Below are 23905 nucleotides of genomic sequence, written 5' to 3' on the forward strand. Positions count from 1 at the left end.
CTTTGAATGGCGGAGACCTTTTGTGTGTTTCGAGTAATTCAGGAAGGCAGGCGGGGAGGAGCGACGAGGGGAGACACTGTACCATGAAGTGCAAAGTGCAGGCAGGTCGCCCACAGAGCTGCCTGGTTTTTATTTAAATTAACAGTCACGTGGGAGGCTTGAAACATCCTGTCTAACTTGCTTGGCAGCAGCAGGTGGAAGAAAAAAAGACATTTGAGTTTCTTCATTTGACTCATGGCAAGTTTCTGTTGAGTTCTAACAACAAAATGAACCTTGGTCAATGGAGATAATTAATCATGTTTAGCTTATTTATAGAAATAATTTGAACTTCAGCGTGACTAATTGGACATTTTACTAACTCATAGTTGGTCATAGTATCAGTTGAAAAGAAGTTGATGACTTCTAATCAATTAATGGAAGCAACACAACACATAACAAATGAAGCTGTGTAGTCATCGGATAATTAACTTGTTCTTATTCAAATTCCCCTTTCATTAGGCCTATGCTCCTCGCTAAAACTAATGGAGTCCAACACAGCGGGCCTGCAGTGAATCCTCATGGAGGTCAATGTTCACGTCATGTTGAAACTGTTTTACAGATGAGTCGATTCAACTTTATGGTCATTTTAGACGCTGAACGTTGTGGGTGTGTTGCGTCTTACTGAGGAGCTTATTCATTATCCACTTGTTGCCACCAATGTTAAGATTAAAGCTAACTTTATTAGGAAGGCCCTATACTACAGTGTGTGTGTGTGTGTGTGTGTGTGTGTGTGTGTGTGTGTGTGTGTGTGTGTGTGTGTGTGTGTGTGTGTTGCATACAGAAACCTAGCATTCATTTGAATTTGGTACATTTTGTGTACTGAAAAAACAAGCAATTAATTAACTATAACTTAAATACACTTGATTCTATCCTGTGTGAAATTTAAAAAATATTCAAACAATGTGTGTTTACCTTCGCTGTCATGGTTAAACCACATTGCCACACGGTTATGGTATTGGTGACCTACATTACTGCTCTGTGCTGATGATTTATGTCATTAACGTTATTACCTGTGCAGGTACTTTCATATTGGCTGGAGGTTTGCGCTGAAAGCTCAGGTAAGAAAAGCCAGGAAGAGGTGTGGTCAGGAGGGAGAGGGAAAGAGGCGGAGAAAGAAGCGGAACACACGCAGGTAGATCTCAAACCAGCTTGTAGAGACTCATAGAAACATGTAATGTAAAAAAAAAAAAAAAAAACATCTTTGAGATAACCCGACTGAATCTATCAGATGGTGAATTATTTGAAGGTGGTTCAGGATTCAAAGAAGAGCTGTGATTTGTGGAAAGAGTGCTCCGTCTACTTTACCGGAGGTTTCGATGCCAACATGGATCAATTGTCTCGGGGCGTGTTTGAGTACGAAATATAGCCGTCAACAACCGGATTACTTTTTATTATTTTTGATTGACGGTAAGTTCAAGCTGATGCATCGGGTTTTATCGCTCTGTGACCGGGTTTATAGGGACGGACAGTCTGGGGAAATACGTACAAACAAAAAAAAAGTTAGAAAGTTTATGAACATATCAGGTTTTTAAAAAGTTCTTAGTGAAAAAAATAGCAAATGTATTTCTAAAAGCATTGACATGAAGGCCTTTTTATATTAACGATCCTTTTAGAGATGAATAGAGAATTCATTATTATTAGACGTTATCCCAAATGAAGCTATTGTGTGTATTTACACAATATTAATTAAGTGAAAGGAATAGAAGTTTCTACTAAACTTGGCTAATGTACTTACAATTGTATGGTACTTGTATGGTACTTTACTTGAGGTTAAATCGCATACTACTTTATTCTACTTAACTACATATTAGAGGGAAATATTGTACTTTGTACTTCCCACATTAATGTGACAGCTTAATGAAATATGTTGCATTATTATGGATTAAACTATCATCATTAATCACATCCACCAGCTACAACATGAAAATCCTACTTACACAGTAATCCATCACTGACAATAATCCAATAACAACATATATTAACACATACACCGTGTCAAGGTGTCATTTATTAAAGGCACGGTCTTCCCTTCTTTGATAACAGATCAGAATAATAGTGTGATCTTCTATTAAAGCTTTGTTAGAGCTGCTCTGTCACTGATGGATGAGGGGTTGATCTTGCTTTCTTCTTGGGCTCAGCCAGAGGCAGCGTGCGTCACCAGCGTAAACAAATGCTCCACAACAGAAGTGCAGTTGTGCTGGACAAACAACACTGTTGGCCATTTGAAGTTGCAGATAATGCCCTGTAAGATAAGTCAGGCCAGTTCAACTAGTTACTGTTCAGCCTTATAAAGCTATCAACTAAATAGTTGCACATTTAACACATGCCTTTAGGCTGAGAGGGGCTTTCAGTAGCTGGACAGGTTAAACATTGATCACTCTGTACATAAAGAGAAGGATCACAGAGGTCTCTTTGTTGACCAAATCTTTTCCTTTTGGAGTTGAGTGTGACATGCAGACAATTTTCCTCAGGCTCATTCAAGTTGGGTGCAAAATAATTGGGTGTTGTCCCTGTAAATGAACGCAAGCCCAGGCTAGTGCCCTCTTGCACTTGTCTGGTTTTTCAAGCATCAGTTGCCTGGCTCTGCTAGTTGTTTAGCGTAGATGTTCATTTTTCCCATGGTAGCTGACCGGGGAATGTAGGAGTTCTTCCCTGACTCACACCTGCTGGGCTGATAAGCAGAGGTATTTATTGACTGCACAACCCTTTAGTAACAAAGAAGAACTCGCTGTGTTTTAACTTTTAGTTTTTTTTAAGCAATAAGGAAGTTAAGAAAACTTTATCATCCTGATTATTGCGCCTCTGACTCTGGACACTGCAATTGCTTGATTGTCAAAGATGTTAAAGAAACGCAAATAAAAAGATAGTTTAGTTTAAAGAGAAAATGAAGCTCCAATCAGCCTTTCAGGAGCTGTCATACTGCTGTCAACACACATCACCACTTCAGCAGTTGCATAAGTAATTTGTGAACAGGATCCAGTCCGACTGGTGCCCCGAAACAACACACAGCTTAGGTTTCCAGCGCTCTCTTTTTCCTCATTCCCTGTAGGATTGTTGCCTCTGAGGCTCAAAATGAATCACAGCGCAGTGAACAGTTACTCACTGTGATTCACTGATACTGACTCCACTTGTTTGTGCTTCTAAGGATCTTTTATGTCTGTTTTTTGTTTCCTTTTGTTTTCACCTCAGCCAACTGCTCCTCTTCCTTGTGTGATTTTATTCTCTTTCGGGTGGATAACTGCCTTCAAATGACACTACTTTCACGTTCTCTTGGTTATAAAAGGATGCAGGATAGTAAATGTGATCAGCAGAGAGTAAACACTTTGCCAGTGAGAGATTCCCTCTTAAAAGTTGGCACACAGAACAATCCACACCAAGGGCTTTTTGTCAGGTCTCCATGGTAACCTAATAACAAGGCCCAAGTGGGAGCAAAGTTACCATTAAATGAGATGGCTCATTTAATGGAGGCTGTTTAATGAGATGAGGAAGACCCAGATAGAGCACTGGTTCGTATTTGTGTCTTTTAGGTTCCCAGACTGGAAAACGTGACTGAGTACTAAATTTCTGTTCTTGTCGTGACGTTTTAACAAGATTTAATGGAAGGAATTTAGATGAAACGCTGAACACTAAATACACAAAATGTCTCACAACTGTTGTGTAACCCTTTGACCCTCAAGGCAGGTCGGCCGGGTGATGCTGATGGACCAGGACACTCAGTGGCTGTACCATCTCCTGGCCGAGGTCCAGCTGGAGAAGTTCTACCTGCGCGTCAGAGATGGCCTCAACATCAGCCGCGCTGAGCACTTCAACTACGTCAAGGAGTCCGACCTGGAGCAAATAGGGATCAGCAAACCCGGTGAGCCAGATCGACTCCTTTGGTCATCCTCGCCGGGTACAAATCAATACAGTGTCTGTCTTATCAGACAAGATCAGTAACTGATGTTTGGTTCAAGACGAAGAACTAGAGTTTGAATCGCTTCTGGTACAAAAACATTGTTTTCTGTTTACCCACAGTACAGTGTTTGTCTTTGAAATGTTCTTTGGATTTACAGTATTGATGGAATAATGGTCCAAAAAATAATGTTTGACAAAAAAACAATCTTACCACAACGTCCGCTTACTTGTTTATTCTAAACCTTTCAGCCACATCTCTTGTCATCAAACGCTCACCATAAAGTGATTCACCTTGTTTCATTAAAGCAATGACATTTTTAGGATTTATGGTCTTGGTGTTTTGCTCTTTTCTCCATTTCAAAATGAATTAATCGTCCAATTCTTGCAGCTCTACCAGACATTTAAAAGAGAGTAAAAACCACAGAGCAGATCAAGTAATCTACTGAGATGTATGATTACGAGTCAATCAGGTAGACTAACAGCAACTTCACTCCCCTCTTTCAATTCCAGTCCTGCCTCTTTTCAACTTTAATATGAAGTAGAGCAGCAACAAATAAATCTTTTCTTGACCAATTTATTTGTTGATTATTTTTTACAAATGTTATTATTATTATTTTTTTGTCTATAAATGACATAAAATAGTAAAAATCATCCATCACAAATTTCCAGAGCTCAAGGTTACATCTCTGTTGTCAAATTTATTTTCTGTTAATCAATAAGTTGATTCATTAAATATGCATATCAGCTGTTTTTATGAGGTTACACCACAAACCATGAAAGGAATTTTGTTAACGAACACCATTTGTTAATACATTTATATAAAACAATTTACTTTATATCTAAAGGCTGTTTTGAAATCAAACAGATTTGTCATGTTGGATATAATTACATTATTTTTTTCCCCCTGCCAGCACAAAGAAGATTATGGGATGCTCTGAAACGCTACAAGATAAATTCCCGAGCACGGTCAGGGATGCCCAAGGTCTGACACATGTAGTATATTAAAGTTCATGCTTGTTGTGTGAGAGCTAAATGTAATCGGTAATAACTTTTTTTTATTCATTCATTGATGCACAAAGACGGCCAGTGGTCGTGATCGGGACGGAGGGGAGCAGTGGAGCGGAGGCCCGGCTCAGGGTCAGGAGGGCGCTAGCCGGGCTCTTCCAAGTCTGATCCAGGACAGCGAGCTGATCCTGGGAGAGAAGCTGGGCTCTGGGTCCTTTGGGGTGGTGAAGAGGGGAGAGTGGCACACGCCCACCGGCAGAGTGGTAAGGGACAGATTTGTAGAATTTCTTTTTTGCATGTTTTTGCAAAAAAGAATGATGCTTTATATCCTGTACAGATACAGAGAATACGACACCCCAAAAAATAACTGCAGCACTCAGCTATTTTTATTTCAAAAAAGCTCCGACAAACCTACTGTACACTACCGGCTCAGCACCAACCAGCAAACAGACACAGTTAGCGACTAGCTGGTGAACACAGTGGAGCGTTTAGCAGATAAAAAGCCAGAGATTTCCCTCAAGAGATGGTGGAGACCAAAAAGGAGCAAAAAGGAGAAACAGTCATCACTTCTTGTAGGTTTAAAGTCATGTGCAAATTCACATCACAACTTTCCTCTACTAGCCACCACTCATCAAGGAAAGGGTTTGGGATTGTCAACATGGCATGGTAGTCTCTGTGTGAAAAAACAGATGTTGGGGGTTTAGAGGCAGGATTGGGATTGAGCCTTTCTCTTTTCACTCCTCTCAGTTGCCTGTAGCAGTAAAGTCACTGAGGAGCAGCATGTCCAGGCAGACGGACACACTGACAGACTTCCTCCAAGAGGTGACCACCATGCAGTCACTGGACCACCCCAACATCATCCGACTTTATGGCGTGGTGCTCACACAGCCCCTCAAGATGGTAAGACGTTTGGATGTTTAAACGTGGAGATAATTTATGGATTCATTCAAACTAAGGTGTGTTCAGGAGCTTGAATACACAATGACCTATTTTCCATTCCTCTAGGTAACAGAGCTGGCTGCCTTGGGCTCACTGTACGACATCCTGCGCTCGCGTCAGTACGAGTACCCGCTGATCCGCCTCTGGGTCTTCGCGTCCCAGATCGCGGCGGGCATGGACTACCTAGAGACGAGGAGATTCATCCACAGAGACTTGGCTGCGAGAAACGTCCTGCTGGCGTCCAGGGAGATGGTGAAGATCGGGGACTTTGGCCTGATGAGAGGCCTGAGCCAAGAGACGGATCACTATGTGATGACAGCACACAAAAGGATCCCTTTTGCATGGTGAGGATTGTTGGGAAAATGGGGGGTGGAGGAGGAAATAATTCTCACTAATCCTCTACCTGTCTACCTGTTTTTCTTGCAGGTGCGCTCCAGAGAGTCTTCGTGTCGGCACCTTCTCCCACTCCTCAGACGTGTGGATGTTCGGTGTCACCATGTGGGAGATGTTCACCTTCTGTGAAGAGCCCTGGTTCGGCCTGTCAGGCAGACAGGTACACGCGTGCCAGCTCCACGCGAACGTTCACGCTCTGCTTTTGGTGTTTGTATGCCAGTCAGCGTGTTTGTCTTCGTGTTTGGAATGTGTGTCCCCGCCCTGATGCCATTGGATTTTGTGATATGCTCTGTGACTCAGAGTCTGTGTCTGTGTCATTCACTCGCTCCGATCCAGATTCTGTGGCGTGTGGAGAGGGAGGGTGAGCGCCTGGAGAAACCGCCGGATTGCCCCAAAGAACTGTACGCCGTCATGAGGAAGTGCTGGGCCTGTAATCCCGCGGACAGACCGAACTTCGTCCAGCTCACCAAAATGATAGCAGAGGTCTGCAACTCAATGTGAAGCTTTTCAGAGGAGGCGCGATTGTTGTCGAGCCTCATCAGAAGAATCTGTTCCTTAAAATGCTGCCGAAATGCATGATTTTTCAGTAGATCTTTGTTTTATTTTTCCTCACCTCTGTCTGCCTTTGCAGGCTAAACCACTGGAGGTGCAAGCAACAAGAGACTTTGCTGAACCCAGAAAACTTGCACTTGTGGCCAACGACCTTGTGACCGTCATAGACCATGGGTAAGTGAGAGAAAGGAGGGTGGGACCAAAAGAGTAAAGGAAATACTTTGAACAGCACAATGAGCCTTTGTTAAGATAAAGCAGGGGTTTAAATCAGCCTCTCAAAACCGGATTCCAGGCCTCATCTCATGGAGTCCTTGAACGCAAATTTGCTTTGTTTGATTGAACAAGTCTATCAGCTATGACACACTGTCTCGCTGTCTGCAGCCTTTTTTCATTCAGTCACGTTTCAAGCAACAAAAAATACACCTACATGCACGCAACTTAAAATAGATAGTTTCTTCCTTTTGAAATGGCCTCAACAGGCCATTAAAATAAGTCATGCATTGAAACCCCTCACTTAAATCTAAGTCACAAAGTGTTAAGTGCACTCTCTAACTCATTAAATATCATTAAAATTGACTCAATAAAGCGGTGTAACAATACATAATTCACAATGAGTATGTTGGTGTTATTAATGCAAAATAAAAAGTAAAATGCACACATTGAAAGTTCTACAGTACTGTGGTAGAGACTCATTCATTTACATTTTATTAATAAAACTAATCATAACATTGTTTGTTTTTAGCATTAAGTTTATTCTTGACCTTTGGGAACTGTATGTGTAAACTAAGCTTAAAGGTCCACTTACTAGCTTTTCAGAGCCGCATCCCACGGTCTTCTTTAGCAAACTTTTAACTTATTTCTCTTTCTCTTTTTTATTTAAAACTAAATAACATTTGTCGTCTTTTTTTTGGTTTTGCTGCTACAGACTCACTGGTCTGGTATGACCAGGAACTTATGGTTGCTAATTCACTGACTTAAGACTCATCCCTACTTGTGCCAGAGTTACATCCCAGTAGTCTCACTTTAAACAAATACAATTTTTTCTCTCTCTCCCTGCAGCCTGGAGCTCAGTGAGTGGAGAGGCCAGAACCAGAAGACACTGGCAGTCGGCTGGTTCCCCGCTAGCTTCATTGCGATTCTAGCTTCACTCCCTCCTGCTGCCGTCGTTGCCACTGCAGGCAACCCTGGGCCCAACCCGGCTGTTGCCATCCCTTACATCTCAACCCCGCTGAATGGCAGCCTGCACCACACGGCGCACGGAGACATCAAACACGACCGCTCCTGGGGAGCACCTGATAAGCTGGACGAGTCAGTGACACCATGCATTCATTCCTCTCCATCTTACTTAGGCTGTTTGCCGTGTTTGCTTCTTCTACAAAGATGTCGATCTGGAGGGACAAACAAAACCTCACATTAGCTGTCGCTGTCTTTTTTAGAGCACAACATTGTGTGCTGTCAGACTCTATCTAGGCTGAACTGAAAGTACCTTGTATTGGTTTGGTCAGTCCGCAGAGATAAAAATAAGCATGTGATAAAAACTGGCATGGCAGTAAAATGACTCGGGGGAAGAAGAGTTCACTGACCGACATAAATTTGAAGCAGTAAAGCAGTCAGGCTCTCACACTGGCTCAAATAAAATAGGGTTTTGGGGGGGTGTCACTTTTATTGCCTTGTAGCCTTTGCAGCTGTTCTGCTCATGTAGTCTTCAGAATACTACAAAACAAAGAAAAAAAGTTGCTAGTTGTGATTTTCCTAATGTGTTTACTGTTCTGATCTGTGCAGCGGTGGCAGCTGGAGGACGGGCCCTGCCAGGGAGAATCAGGGCTCCAATCTGCAGAAAATGGCAGGTAAGTAACTATAAATAAAAGCAGCCACAGACTGTAGCGAGTTAAGCTGTGAGATGTACTTTATATCAGGATCATTTTAACATCATGATATGACTGGCTATCATCTGGGATTTTGAATATTAAATTCTTGTACTTAACATATCCTTGATGTTGTATTTTCCCAGTCAGGCCGCATTAAAATAGACAATCATATCCTCATTACTTAATGATTTATTTATTTTATTCTCATCTTCATTAGCTACCACAAAGTGGTTGCTGACCCTCCTAAGTGCCGCCAATGATTTTACCTTTCTCATAAATCATGTCACGCATCACTACTACATATTACACTTTGCATTAAACCCTCAGAGCTGTAAACAGTGACATTTAGTCAAAACTGCTCAGCTCCAGTAATAAGCTCTATAGCCTGTAGAAACATGGCGTTCTACTCTAAAATGCTGCTTGTTATGAAGTTATTAAACAACCAGGTAGTAGCTGAATTTATGTATTTGTTCATTCTCAGCAGTGTGCCCTCTGGTGGCCTTATCAGGCTCCTAGCATGCCCACTTACACTCTGAACACGGATCCCTTGCTACCTCTTTAAGATTAATGTTGAAATGTGCGTTAAAAAGGCCTTCCTGTGTCTTCAGGTATGTCTCAGAGCCTTGAGTCCGTTTTGAACGGACAGCGGCCCAGGTCTCAAACAGTAGGAGCGCTCAGAGTGGATCAGCACGGCAGACTCATGCCCCCTGTGATGGCAGCTCACAGTGCGCTGATGCAGAAGGACCCACGGCGGTTCAGCGAGGCCAGTATCACGCCGCCTCCCCGGCCGCCGCCCCCCAACCTGAAACGCTTGAACCAGAAACCCCAGAGGAAGCCAACGATCCACCCGATCCCAGGCCCCTCATGGCCTCCACAGTTGGTCCTGCCCCCTCCGGCGCAGGCACAGCCTCAGCCTCAACCGCGTTACCCACCTCAGCAGGGCATCGGAGGCTCCAACCTGGCTAAAATGGCCCACATGGCACGCTCAACCCCGCAGCTGGATGAGCTCACGGACAACAGAGAGAGAGAGAGAGATCGAGAGAGGGAGCGAGTCAGGGAGCGAGATAAGCCTCATGCGCTGATCACAAGAGAAAGTCTCACCGCACAGGTAACACGATAATCAAAATCAAAATAATCAAAATCAAAATAATCTTTTGGCGTCTTCTGTGTAAAAACGTGTTCAATGGATTACAAGTACAAGCGTTGTTGCTCTGCTTTGCTCAGATCATGGAGGCGGTTCACGGGGTGACCATTGAAGAGGTTCACACTGCACTTCAACGTAATGACTGGAACCCAGTGCGAGCTGAACAACACCTCAAGGTCAGACCATGAAACGACGACGTTTAGTTTGTGAAAGTGTATTTAATTTAGATAAATAGAGCAAATCTACAATGTGTCACCAAGTTGGATTCTCACCTTTAATGTAGACTAACCTTATGTATACTAATGTCTGCTTCTTTTCAAGTGTGACTTTAATCAATTACAAATACGGAATTTTGTCATTCATATTTTTGACATTTTGCTGAAATTTTTAACATGTGATTTTGTAACAACTTGCAATTAAAAACTGAAGCATGTTGCACTCCAGGACACACCCTCAACAATGATTTCACAGCAGGTGCTTTGCATTTGAATGCTGATGGAAACACCTGCACAGAGGTGCAACTTACCTGAATGTTTCAGCCCTCAGAAAGCAAACGATCATCTTTCTTTGTCGGTCTTGTTCTCCATGAATGCTTGAGGTGTTAATGGATATACGTATCTCAAAATGTTTGTATTTTGCCTTTTTCAGTTGGAGCAGCTGTACTTGCTGAGCCTCTGCTCCAGAGAAGACTGTCTGAAGATCCTCTCCAAATACCAGTGGAACCTGCAGCTGGCCAGCAGCTACCTGATCCGATGGTCACAGGAGGAGCGGCCCCAAGTTAGTACAGAAAGACGAGTCTGAAGGGATTTTCTAGCTGATTTTTTGACGTTGATTCATTCATAAATGGTCGACTTTTTCAGCTACAATTCTGGCACTGGAAGCTGCCCAACACAACTATGGGGACAGATGGGAGGTCCAGTGCATATACGAGTAGAACAGTGAAGCTGTATGAATGTAAAAAGGAAAAAAAAATTGAAACAGGAATTTTGCAAAAAGACTGTTTTTTTATTTGTAATGAGATGCTGTTCAGCACGTTTTGTGCATCTTGCAAATATTTTTTGTATCTTAATGCATTTGTATATATTGTATGAGAAATGATTGTTTATTGAATAAATGTGATTATCTGCTGAGCTGCTGTGCTGTATCTTGTAAAACACACTCTAATGGGAACACTTTAGAAGGAACTTTGTGTTGTGTTCATGCGCATGCTGTTCTTCAGAAAGAGTTAGTGTCTTAATTGAATTTCTGTTTTAAGACGGATGTCATTGACTCCGCTCAGACGTCAACCCCGGCCCCTCAGACCCTTGATATGCAGTATTCTGTTGGTCATTACCATGTGTGAAAACTGTGTACACAGACTTACTTGTGTAAACTGTACAACCAGACACTGAACTTGTGACTCTTGTTTAATAAGAATAGGATTACAAATTTTGGGCGGACAATTAAAGTTTGAGTCATGTCCCAGGAGCAATAGGGCATGGATAGACATGTGCAGACGTGCTCCCATAAATGCTATGCCTGTATTTCCAACATTTTTCCAGAGGATGGAGCAGTTTGATATTCAAAGTGTGACATGGGAGGTTTTTTTCTCTCCCTTTTGTTGCCTCTGAAGTAAGGCACGGATGAAGTCTTTATGTAGATAAAGGAAGCTGATAATGACACCAATAAAGTGCATGTTGTGTTGAGAAAGTTACCCAGTAACTAAAAAGCTGAGTTTTAGTTGAACTGGACTTTGGTTAATGATGTTGATTTCCCTGTTGAAGCACAGATCATTTTTTCCAAGTGAAACCAGATGTTCCACATTTAGGTTTTAGGTTTGCCTTCCAAAACATTCCCTGACAATCAGCGGAGCAGAAGAACACAGACAACAACACTGCATAGCTATGGATTCATATGGCATTTGTTTTATTTCTGAAGTACAGGGTATTTTTTAATTCTGATAGACACACAGGAAACTGATGCAAAAGATGCTTGTTGCAAATATAACTGATTAATAAAAAAAAAAAAATAAGTGTGCTGTGAATGATCATCAAACTGACACAATGAACAAATAATTCTGATAAATGTACTATACAACTTTTGGCCACGCTTTCTTAATCTGAGGTCAGACTACACAGACGCTGATGGTAGTATATATACAGTATATAAGACCCATTCAGTTACTGACAACATCAGAGAGAGCTGTGATCTGCATTTGAGAGCACTAGTGGCAACGAAGCCTCACAAGAGGCACACCCATGTTGTCTCACGAGAACCATAGTGAACAAATACAGAGCAGAGAGCTGCATTCAAGAGCAATTCGAAGCGTTTGCAAACAAACATGACATCCATTCTAAAGCACAGCGATTAAAAGCAGACCATATTTCACAAGTTTACATTCAGGTCTCTTCCTGCTACACAACATTACAGAAAGTCAATGTGTTTTCTTCTAGCCGCCACTGACTGATGTTGACTAACCTCAACTTGTGCTTTTTTATTTTCTTTCCGGTCCTCCTCTACACAGATTACAATATCTCTCTCCTTTATCATTACACTGGCACATGTTAAAGGCAGTGGCATCTCGAGCAACTGGAGGGCGAGGTTTGGCAGAGACGCCAGTCTCAATGGTAACCACTGAACCACAGAGGCAGCATGAGAGCATTTACACTGTAGCCTGTGCTACTACAGTGTTGTTAGATCATGTACACAAAAGTTTAAGACAGAGGGTTTCGAGGAATAGAGAGGTCGCTGAGTGGTAGAGAAGGAGCACTTTGGTAAATACTGTCGACCAAAAGATGTTCCCCTTCCTCTCGCTAACACAACCACCACTTCCCTATAAGCCCTAAATAATAACAGCCTGTTTACAATGGCTGATTTATGTAAAAGGTTGTATATAAAGCTTTTGTAAACGCATAAGATTAAAAGTCTACAGCCGCGCTAGCAGCTCTGCGAGGCAGTCGTTAGTGCTTTGAGCTAAATGCTAACAAGCAGATGTTCAGCAGGTAGAATGTTTAACATGCAAACAATCTTAGTTTAGCTTGTTTGCATGGAAAAATGTGTTAGCACTCAAGCAACATTAATATTAACGCTAACATTAATTAGCACATGATTAGATGTCAGATGGAGGTGACGTTCACCCACATCATGTAGATACAACTACAGACTGTATGGAGTGTAAGGAACATTGGCAAAGTCACAGCCGGTATCAGTCACTGAGTTTGGATCGATTTACAAAACAATCCATGGCAGGCATCTGGAATCAAGAGTTCATGAGCTCAATTTGGTCTGTGTGTGTAAAATTATCCTGGGATTTGCACCATTTTGGCTGGAATCTGGTGATGGAAGGATTGAAAAAAAAAAAAAAAAAGTACACGAACAGAGATTGCATAACTGGCACTTGCTCTCATGAGGTTGCTTTCTCTTCCTTTTTTCCTCTGTTATGAAAACACCGTGCTGCGCTGGTTGGCCTCCCCGACCTTCTCGAAGAACATGAAATCCTGCAGAGTGGCAACAAAGAAGGAAATTAAATCATCCCCTTATAAGACTGAGGCAGCAAGTACAGTATACAAAAAATGAAATTGTTGTTATTCAAAGATGGGGGGGAAAAAAGAAGAATATGGTCTTACTATGAGGAAGCAGGCTCCCATGAGCACAGCTTTCAGCTTCACATCCAAGTCCAGCGGGAACTGGATGCCAAAGTTGTCCGTGTCTGTGAAGACTTCCTTCAAAAGGCCGCTCCACTGCTTGCTGATGCGACCAATGGGCTTGTCACCATCTTTGCTCTTTAGCTGCAGAGTAATAAGAGCAACAATGTCCATGAGATGTTTAATTAAGTATACTATACTGTGGTCTTATCATGTTGAGATGTTTCCAGAGAATGCCACAGTCGGATCGGAACTGTTAATTGAAATGAGAAGATTGAAACCACTTTCATGTCTGTAGGATAAATACGAAGCTTCAGCCGGGCAGGCGGTGAGCTCAGCTTAGCTTAGCATAAAGACTGGAAACGGGGGGGGGGGGGGGGGGGGGGGGGGGGGGACGGCTACCTCTCTTTCAAAAGTGTGTAGAAATGAGGGCGGTATCGACCTTCTTCTAACACCACGATCCTCTGACCTCACCTCAAAGTTGACGTCTCCACAGCAGTTGCAGGCAAAGCAGGGCCCATCCAGTTTCAGCACGGTCTCCTTGTTGGGTCCCTGGATGGAAAACTTCGGCAGGCAAGGGTGCCAGTCCTGTTTGACGTAGCCTATGGTGGTGCCCGGCGGTGACTGGACCTCCATCTGTGGGTCACATACATAATTATATACACATACTAACGTGCCACTAGAACGTTTTCCCTGACAGCTTAAAATCTGCCCTCATCCCCTGACACTGACAGCTTTAAATAAAACATGGTTATTAGCTGGTCACACATGTGACACGGGACAGCAGGGATGATAATTAAACCTCTAACGGCTCCATTGTGGCACCACATAACAAAGGTAATAGATCTCACATGGCTCCTGTCTGGCCAGTAAACAGAACTGCAGTATGTGAGAGTGTAGCAGCATGGCTTTGGGCCAATGGGAACCTACTGAAGCCAGATTGCAAGCGATGTGATTAAAGAGAGGAAGAGAGCGGTCTCAGAGGTGAGCGACGGCAGAGGGTCGGGGGGAGTCTAGGAGATAGCTTGGACGGACAAAGAGCCATTCATAGTCTTAACAAACCCCTGCCTGAGCAGACTGGTGCACAAAGACATCGAAGCGCCGCTCAGCAGCTCGTCAGTGACACAAGGCGAAGGGAGGAAATGCAGAAGCCGCTAAACATGAGCTGTGAGGCTGCAGATGTTTAAGCTTATAGGACCAAGTGAGTTTCATCAATGCTATTAGCTGCTAATTCTCAGCTGGAGTAAAAACTTCAAAATCCTCTTCTTTGTAAAGGGCTGCTTTTTGCATACTTTTAGTGGTATCCAGACATGCAAATAGTTTTAGGTTTACTTATGTCCATCTCAACAACAACAACAACAACAATATTGCTTGGCAGAAACAACAACCCCGTTACACTCTGCATCAACGGTTTTCAAGGACTATTTGTTAAGTAGAAAATAGTTCTGGTTAAAACTGATCATCCAGAGTAACTAGGACATTGTTTCTGGGCAGACGCGTTGCTGCTGAATCTTCCAAAATTGAATTTGTGCTGTGAGCGCCACAAATAAACATTGTATTGAGGTGGCGGAAGAATTCTCAGAGACAGATATCTCAGAATCTGGACAAATAAGACCAAGAACAAGGTCTTTAAAAGGTGAGGATTTTCTCCTGGGTTGTTTGGCTTAATTTCCAAAAGTAAACCTCAAAAATGATTATTGTTATGTCTAAACCAGTAAGCTGAAATATGAATCAACTCCTTCAGCAAGTCATAGTTCATTTTCCATCATAAACTCTTCAGACAATCAATATGGTTAAATATTAACAACCTTAATAATGGAACACGTTATCACAGTGCTTATCCAAAAGCAGAGTGAGTACTCGATTTAGGGCTGAATGAACTATTGAATTGGCACAATATTGGTCTTGGTGTGGTAAATCAATAGAATATAAGGCTATTCAAATTGATTTACACACACACACACACACACACACACACACACACACACACACACACACACACACACACCTCTTGCAGGCAGCAGGGACACCAGCAGGAGACGCAGCGGAAAGGCCGTATGAGACGGATGACCTCCCTGTCCATGTTGTCCTTGATCTTCATGTCGAAGCTACGCAGCGAGCCACAGCAGTTCCTGGTGCAGCAGTCGTTCTTCTCTTTGGCCTTGTAGATCTTTTGGCCCAGACTGTTCTTTATCTCGTACTGGTTGTTGGTCTCAAAGCCAATGAATGCTGGGTGGGAGGAAGGAAAACGGGTGGGAAATGGTGAATAACAAAGTGTAGATAAGCAAAGAATTTATGATTTATATTGAGAGGTTTGAAGCTCACTGGTGCACCAAAACATGACAAAAATGCTGCAGCTGGTTATTTGCCGTTTACAAAGTGTAGATGTGACTTGATGAACATGTCTCATGTCTCACCCTCTAGCAGTTCCACTTTTTGATGGATCAGGATCTGGTCAATCTAAAACCACAAGAGGAAGAGTTAAAATATACCCAACCTCAAATCGGAAAGTCTTATTCCTCTGACAACAAGAGGAAAAGATGGAACCGCGAAGGGATCATTTCACTTGTTTGCAATGCAAAGTTACTTAATCCGTGAATTATCATGAAACCACAGACTATCTCAATGCTAACTGCTGTGAAGTGTCACTTCCTTTAAACTCTACTACTGTATTTACAAATGATCCTTTATCGCCTGAGTACACCACAAGTTATTTGCTGTATCTTTGTTTTAACTCTATTTGAATAAACGTAACTGTTGATTCAAAAGTGAACAAACTAAAGACGGATTACTCCTTCTTCCTTCACTAACTGACATTCCACTTCTGACATTACTCTGTCATGAATTTGAATTCAGCTCTAGAGAAGTACAATAAACTAAGCAGTACAAGTACAAACATTGTAAATCTATTACAGCAACACAAGTGATTGTAGTTACATGAATCTGTCTATATTTTATGGCTTTTTTCACAAGAAAAATGGGTGATGAGTGTTCCCTCTAGACCAGTACACACCAAATTACAGTAGCCTGTTAGGGTGCCACACGTGATCTCAAGTGTAGCTTGTTATCATTAATTTCTGGGAGTCACAGTGTCATTATCAGCAAACTGCTCGCTCAGAAACAGTGAGGGGAACAAATTCCAGAAGCAAAGGAGTGGCTCTTGACTAATCCATCTTGGTTCAAGATAAAGACACAAATCTGAAAACAGGCGGAGCAGCATCACCAGAGTTCACGGGCCATGAAGATCTTTCTGCGAGTTCTCTATCCTACCTGTGTGAGATACTCGAGCCCCGGTGGGACCCCAACGGCAACCGCAGCTGGAGCCCCAGCCGGAGCCGACGAGATCCCTCCATGGGGGGCGCCATACTCCGGTCCAGGAACTGGGCCAGGGCCAGGGCCAACGGCACCAGGCTGATACACGACAGGAGATGGGCCGGCATTGTAGCCCATGTTGAAGCCTGCTGGAGGGGCTTGACTGGGGTCTCCGTACTGAGGAACTGGATAAGGGGCTACGGAGTGGCCGCCGGGCTGAGGCATGGGGTAGGATGGGTTGCTGTGAGGGCCTGGGTAAACTGTGGAAAAACAAACAATGACATTAGTTTACACATCATCGCGTGCAGCTCTGTTCTTTTATTTGACTGGATTTGAATAACACGGTTTATTATAAAGGCTACACACACACACACACACACACAGAGAGAGAGAGCATCTTCCCTGTACAAAACCAGATGACACTCAAACTGGAAGCAATCCAGGTTAACCGTAACCATGAAACATCAAAAAAACATAATATATAAAAACATATAATACCCATATAATAATTTAAAAAACGTTTAAAAAAACAATACAAGCATTAAAAACATAGAGCTGTGTAAGGAGCTGAGGTCCAGGGTAATTGGAGGCGTGTATGTTTCAGCCAGAGGGCTCCACCCACTCCCTCAGGAGATCATTGGGATCAGGTGTGGGGAGAGACACACCTGAAGCTGATCTCCTCATCGGGGAGATCATGCTGCAGGAGGAGCATGGGCTCAGGCTCCTCCCTATAAGAACTCCAGGGTTGGAGAGAATTAAGACCGGTAAGTCGGCTAGCAGCCCGGCTGAAATAGTTGACATTACATTACAGTCATTTAGCAGACGCTTTTATCCAAAGCGACTTACAATAAGTGCATTCAACATTGGTAATCAAAAGAACTACTAGTCACCAGAAGTCATAAGTACATTTCCTTTTCCAAACAAGCATCTAAGAGCATGAAGCAGAGCATAACTCAGAGCCAAAGTACAGAAACAAGAAAAACAGTTAGTGCTATAAGTAATACGAATACAATAAGTGCAACAAGCTAGTATGAAAACAATAAGCGCTAAGTGGAAGGCTCAGGGTAGCACTTCCTGTAGAGGTGAGTTTTCAGCCTGATGAAAGATGGGCAGCGACTCCGCTGTCCTGACGTCAGTGGGGAGTTCATTCCACCATTGTGGGGCCAGGACAGAAAACAGCCGTGACCGAGTCGATCGGCCGCCAGGACCTCTGAGCGACGGGGCGACCGATCGCCCCGAGGCAGCAGAGCAAAGTGGTCGGGCGGGGGTGTAGGGCTTGACCATGGCCTGGAGATAGGAAGGAGCTGTTCCTTTCACTGCCCTGTAGGCTAGCACCAGAGTCTTAGACTGGATGAGCTCTTACAGGGAGCCAGTGTAGAGAACGGAGAAAGGAAGTTGTGTGGGAGAACTTGGGGCGATTGAACACCAGGCGAGCTGCGGCTTTCTGGACAAGCTCCAGAGGTCTGATGGCCGACGCCGGGGCTCCGGCGAGTAGAGAGTTGCAGTAGTCCAGGCGGGAGATGACAAGAGCCTGGATGAGAACCTGCGCCGTCTCGTCAGTCAGGAAGGGACGAATCCTCCTGATGTTGTAGAGCAGGAATCTGCAGGAGCGTGTAACGGATGAAATGTTTGCTGAGAATGACAGTTGGTCATCCAGGGTCACACCCAGGTTCCTCGCAGTCCGAGTTGGCGTCACCACGGTATCATCAATGGTGATGGACAGGTCCCGGTGCGGGCAACCCTTCCCCGGGAGGAACAGTAGCTCAGTTTTGTCTAGGTTGAGCTTGAGGTGGTGTGTCGTCATCCACTTCGAGATGTCAGCCAAACACACAGCGATGCGCGTCTCCACTTGGGTGTCACCGGGGGGGGAAATGATAAGACCAGCTGGGTGTCGTTTAATTTGTTTAGTTTTGTGATAGAGCTTTGGACTGAGCGAGGTTTTCTGTTGCTTTGTGTTTCAATTAAAGATCATGAAACCTGCAGAACTGACTCCGATTGCTGCGCTGCCACTATTTCCTGTGGCACCGTCCTGTTACAGCTGCCTTCAACATCTTATCTCAGGAATCGTGATCAAATGTCTCCAAGTTCTAACCTTCCAATAATATAAAAAGAATAAAATAATGTAGAGTCAGAGAAACATGCAGGTCAGGGTTGCACGACAGTGGCTGGACGGAAGATGTCATGATCTGTTTGCGGCCGATAGCAGCTGCTCTGTGCTCGTAAGTGTGTGAGTAGAGTGGATCATCCTGCTTTTGCCTGCTGGGACAGCAGAGCCAATAAGCTACTTATTACCCGAGCCCCGGAGGAGACTGAAAGCACTTACAAGGAAGCAAATATAAAGCCGATACTGGGCTGTGCTACACAGCAATAGCCCTGGTGGTCTTCTCTTGTTTTTCCTCATGTTTCATGATAAATACACTCTTTAAAGAGCAAGTGCAAGTGCCTGATAAGTCTTTATTTGGGCATGAATTCAACAACTACAGACTCTTATCTGACCAGAGCAAACTAGACTAATCAGTGAGGTTTTCAACGGGCAGTTTTACAGCAGTGACTCCAGTTTTAGTGGCAGTCTGGAAGCTTCATATTGTCTCATAACGAGAAAGTCTTGGTTTAAACACGATAACATACATTTGTTTCTGATTCTTTGATGTTTAAGCCGGGGTCTGCACTTCGACACCTGCTAATAACACAAGTTAACATAACGGTGACTATGTTTGGTTCAAGAGAGTCTGAAGAAATTAGAGAATACTGGATTATCACTCAATACACAGGCCTTCACACAGAGGTTGCTATAGCCACAAATGACACGTGGCACACAAAGAAAAGAGCTTAAAAAATGATCTACAGGAAGTGGGTGCACCAGAGAAGTGCATGAGGATGTAATAAAGTGGAACCTGACTGTTATGTGCTCACTCACTAACAGATGTTGATCTCCTGGACAGAGTTATCATCTCATTTTAGATTCACCTTGATGATGTTGCTCAGTGTGTTTTTTTTTTTAACTATTAGGCTGACTAAACTGCCTACGTGTTCTTTGTCTTGTGAGTGTGCAAAGACCTTTTCTTGTATTAACGCACTTTTTGTGAACTGTATTCTTATCTGTAACTAGCATAATACGGAAATGATAAGTCATTGTTCAGGCAAAAAAAAACCCTCAAATGTGAGAATCTTCCGTTTTGTATTTATGTAAATTGAACACGTTTGGGATATGAACTGTAGTTTGAACAAAACAAGCTGGCTGAAGATTTGTGTTTTCCGTCTCTAGATGAGGGCTTGTGTCCTGTGTTTATTTTTCCAATCCCTCTGACCCATGACACTCATTTGTGTGTACAGTTAAATGTAAATTTGTTTCATAGCTGACCAAACTAGTTTTTGTTGGTGTGGCAGGAAAGTCCACCAACCACCGGTTAAACAGGTTCAAGAGGTCATTAGACCGTTTCCTAGTGAGATCACTCTTGCTTAAGCTCGTGGGCGTGTTAAATCCCCAAAAACAAATATGGATTAAAGCTAGAAAGACTTTCTATCAAGCTTCTCAAGTAAAATTGAGGACGTGAGTAATGCGATCTGTGAACTTTGAGGCTTGTTGTTGCTCCACCTCTTTCCACATTCCTTTCTCTGCTTGCAGGAAACAAAAGCCCAATTTAAAACCACAGTGTTTTCAGGAAGACGGGCCTCATTTCCACAGAAAGACAGACAGGATCGAACAGCGGTACCTTTCACTTCCTAAACTACTCTTTTTGCTGTACCAACGGGTAAAAAGTTTCATGTAAACATTCTGTGAATTTCTTTATAATTTCACCACCTGGGGGAGTACAACGTTTCTCAATCGAAGGCATCTGGGGGCAGGACAAGGTGTCTATTCACTTCACAATGATGCTCAGTGAACAGGAATGTCACATGGAAAGTTTGAGATCCAACAACCAAATCATTTCAACACTGGCAGCAAAAAAAACAATGAGGAAGTGTTGAAGCAATTAAATTACACTGTTATGTAATATCAGAAGAAACTCACCACCAGGGCTCTTCATTCTTTTCATTGTCTGTTTAAAAAATCAAATCAAAGATGGAAATCTGAAGGAAATGTAGTTATTTTTTCCCTCTTTCTTGGATTAAACCACTTACCAGGAGCAGACATGGCGAGCAGCTGGATGAAACTTTTGTAGGGACGGAGTCAAAGGAGGTCGCACTTAAGTCCACTCTCAGGATCTACAGGAAACTTCTGGGAGGAAGGGGACGGGAAAGGGGTGACAAAAAAAAGGGAGGGATTTGCACAGAAACAGCAGTGACAACAGTTAGTCTCAGATCAGTTCCAGTTTCTACTTTCCTATTGTCCTGTTTGTCACCACAACACAGTGGTTTGAAAGGTATATGTTCAGTTCCCAGCATGAGTAAACCAAAACAAGACTCAGATCATCATAACCTGGATCCCAATCAGCTCAGTCAACGCATCTACAACCTCAACCATCATGAGGAGTCCTAGATATCTATCAGAAGCTACAGACTCAATCACTGTGTACTGAAACGTAATAATAACAGATGGAAAGATCAGTGGCTGTTCATTTGAGTTTGTAAACTTTGAGATTGACTTTTGTTCTGTCAGGATTTTAAATCAATTTCAACTCATAAAATCCTCATTGTTGTGGAAGTATCGAAACCCTTTTAATAACCGACCAAGAGACTGATACTGTGTAGGCAGAGCGGTAAGTATAATTTGCATAAAAGTGAAACATTTGCATTGGGCTCATGTACAACAACCAAGTCATAGTCCACAAGTCCGGTCAGAGATACAGTGGAAACTAAAAGGCAGCAAATAGCTCCCTTGTTCTCCGTGTTTGAGAGCGAACGTGCATGAGAATAACAGTGGGTGTGGCGTGTTTCAGCAGAGGAAAGGTGGTCTGTGGTCAGTTATTTGTTCCCACTGGATACTCTGCTACTCCACTTGCTTTCCCTTTTTCTACCATTACTATTAGAAAGTACGAGATTTAAGCCGCATGCTCGGATAAATCAACTTGAAGCGAAGCTCATCAAGTAACAGTAACAGTAACATTTGTCTAAACTCGTTTCCCCCACATGACCAACCTACACAGTCCTCTCCTCTGACTGTAGCTTTGTCAACTCTCTGCCTCACGCACGCAACGTCTGGTAAAAAACTTAATAAAACATGTAAATACAGGAATCTCACCTCCCTGGCAGCTGCTTTCTTCTCGGGGTCCCACAAGTGTAATCAAATAGATTTAAAGTTCAGGGGGGGAAAGGGGAGATGGTCCACGCACGGAGTCAAGGAGACGCTTTTTCTTCCTAACCTGTTTATCGTCACTGCTCTGTTGCTGCGCTCGTCCCTCCCATAAATACTTATGATATCCTCCTCCCCTTGTACAGGCTCATATGACCTTTATGGAGGCTTCCGTGTTCTGTCAAATCTAAACACACGGATTAGCATATAGTTGTAGCTATATTTCACAAGGTGTCTGCTTGTTCTGTCACTGACCTGAAATGTAAACGTGTTGCGTTATCAGTGCCTGTTGCAGTGGAGGGAGGGATACTCGGGTTGGTGTCTTAGCAACAACCACCAGAGGGCGCTAATACCTCAGTAATGACATGCACGCGCTGTCAGAACACTCAACTGAAAAACTACATTAAATACTGGTATCAGCAAAATGAACTAAATACTAGGAGTGTTCGGGTAGTACAAGGGTAATACTAACGTTAGTCAGTATCCATAGTATTTTAGAAGCTAGTGTATTCACGTCACTTATTTTTGCACTACTGACTAACATTACAACTAAATTAAATTTAACAAACTACACTAATCTAATAAGAATTTTACACCGAAATTAGCAAAAGTTAACTAAACTAAATTCAACTGGACAAAAGGCTGGCTAACACCCCGCCATGTTTCCTCTCGCTGTTGTAAACTAAACAGCATCAAACCTGAATAAACTAAATCTAAAGTGCATACAACTAAATTAAAATTAGAATGACATTAAAGCTGCACTGACTAATATATAAATATTAACACTGAGTCAAGTGAATATGTGAAATGTGAAAGTGGTTAGCTTTAGTAATAAACCAACAAGAAAATGATCACCTCACTGGAGCTTTTTAGCAACTTGAGCCTGTTGTACTTCATTTTGAATTCAACCCACAACTAAAAAATATATATATAAACCCAATGTATAACTTACAACCTGCCTGCCTAACTTAGTTAATATGAAGAAAGTAAAAAATATATGCTAGCAGCCAACTAGCTTAAAGACCTAACGTTAGCTAGACCCGAACAAAGCCCTAACGACATTGAATATTACAATTGTCATGTCATTATGCTTTAAATGGATTTAACATTTGCCTATTTCATGTTATAAGTTTAAAATGTATTTTGTGTATTGTAGTATACTTTTGTATTTATTACCTGAGCAAATATATTTAGGTAAGTTCTGGTTTCAAACACAGGTGAAACTAATAACATGATGACTGCATCTTAAATTAAGCATTTCAGTACCACATGCTGGCTCACATCGTTAATGCTATTTGTTACACCTGTGTTTTTCCTGCTATTGCAATTCTGTCATTTATTTCCCAGTTTATCTCCACCGACGATGATCTTGTGTAATCCCTTTTGTTCAGTTCATGCGTCTGTCTGTCTGTCAGGGTTCCTCTGAACAACACAAAAACAAATGGCTGAATTCACATTCCATTTCTGGACAAATTAAATCTGACAAATATTGTGTTTATGATTTACATTTTTCCCCTTATGTTAATCGTTCCTAAGGTTGCTCACATTTGTGGAGGGAGCAGTCTTTGTTGAGTCTATATTTGGCACCCGCTGCCATGCCTGATACTTATAGGGCACTGGACCAGGGCGGGGTATGAGATTCAGCACACACACACACACACACACACACACACACACACACACACACACACACACACATACACAAAATGAAATCAGTAAATCATGACCATGTACACAGACAAAGATAGCGGATGAAGCACACTTTCATGTTACTATACTATTCTTGAGGACCTTTATACCTTCTCACAATTAATGTACTATTTAAAACCATAAAAGTTGTGTATACTTGAATTTAAAAAAAGTATTCAAATAAATAACTTAAGAAAGTGTAGTCAAGTGCCGT

The 23905-nt window shown here is 42.6% G+C and overlaps 2 protein-coding genes across 4 annotated transcripts; one reads left to right on the forward strand and one right to left on the reverse strand.

The window, feature by feature from the left end:
- Positions 1-1057: 1057 nt before the first annotated feature.
- Positions 1058-10964, forward strand: tnk1 (tyrosine kinase, non-receptor, 1). 2 transcript variants are annotated; one of them, XM_068713276.1, is made up of 14 exons: positions 1058-1446; positions 3717-3895; positions 4845-4915; positions 5013-5201; positions 5686-5838; positions 5944-6221; positions 6304-6430; positions 6607-6753; positions 6902-6996; positions 7882-8130; positions 8605-8669; positions 9299-9798; positions 9915-10010; positions 10483-10964. In XM_068713276.1, exons 2-14 carry the CDS (start codon positions 3733-3735, stop codon positions 10633-10635), a joined length of 2286 nt encoding a protein of 761 aa, XP_068569377.1. In that variant the 5' UTR covers positions 1058-1446; positions 3717-3732; the 3' UTR covers positions 10636-10964. The 2 variants fall into 2 exon arrangements, with proteins under 2 accessions (XP_068569377.1, XP_068569378.1); XM_068713277.1 differs by having other exon boundaries at positions 3721-3895.
- Positions 10965-11716: 752 nt separating this feature from the next.
- On the reverse strand, positions 11717-22178 carry LOC137874541 (phospholipid scramblase 2-like). Of its 2 annotated transcripts, none has more exons than XM_068713279.1 (8): positions 21952-22178; positions 20892-20985; positions 16728-17029; positions 15875-15917; positions 15466-15686; positions 13932-14093; positions 13440-13601; positions 11717-13310 (listed from the first exon to the last, which is right to left on the reverse strand). In XM_068713279.1, the coding sequence occupies exons 2-8, from the start codon at positions 20902-20904 to the stop codon at positions 13251-13253; spliced, it is 963 nt and encodes a 320-aa protein (XP_068569380.1). In that variant the 5' UTR covers positions 20905-20985; positions 21952-22178; the 3' UTR covers positions 11717-13250. The 2 variants fall into 2 exon arrangements, with proteins under 2 accessions (XP_068569380.1, XP_068569379.1); XM_068713278.1 differs by having other exon boundaries at positions 20892-20988.
- Between the last annotated feature and the right edge of the window lie 1727 nt (positions 22179-23905).

The sequence above is a fragment of the Cebidichthys violaceus genome, unplaced genomic scaffold (genome assembly GCF_023349555.1).
Source record: "Cebidichthys violaceus isolate CVI_PGR_0920_01 unplaced genomic scaffold, fCebVio1.0.p SCAF_19, whole genome shotgun sequence".
Lineage (NCBI taxonomy): Eukaryota > Metazoa > Chordata > Actinopteri > Perciformes > Stichaeidae > Cebidichthys > Cebidichthys violaceus.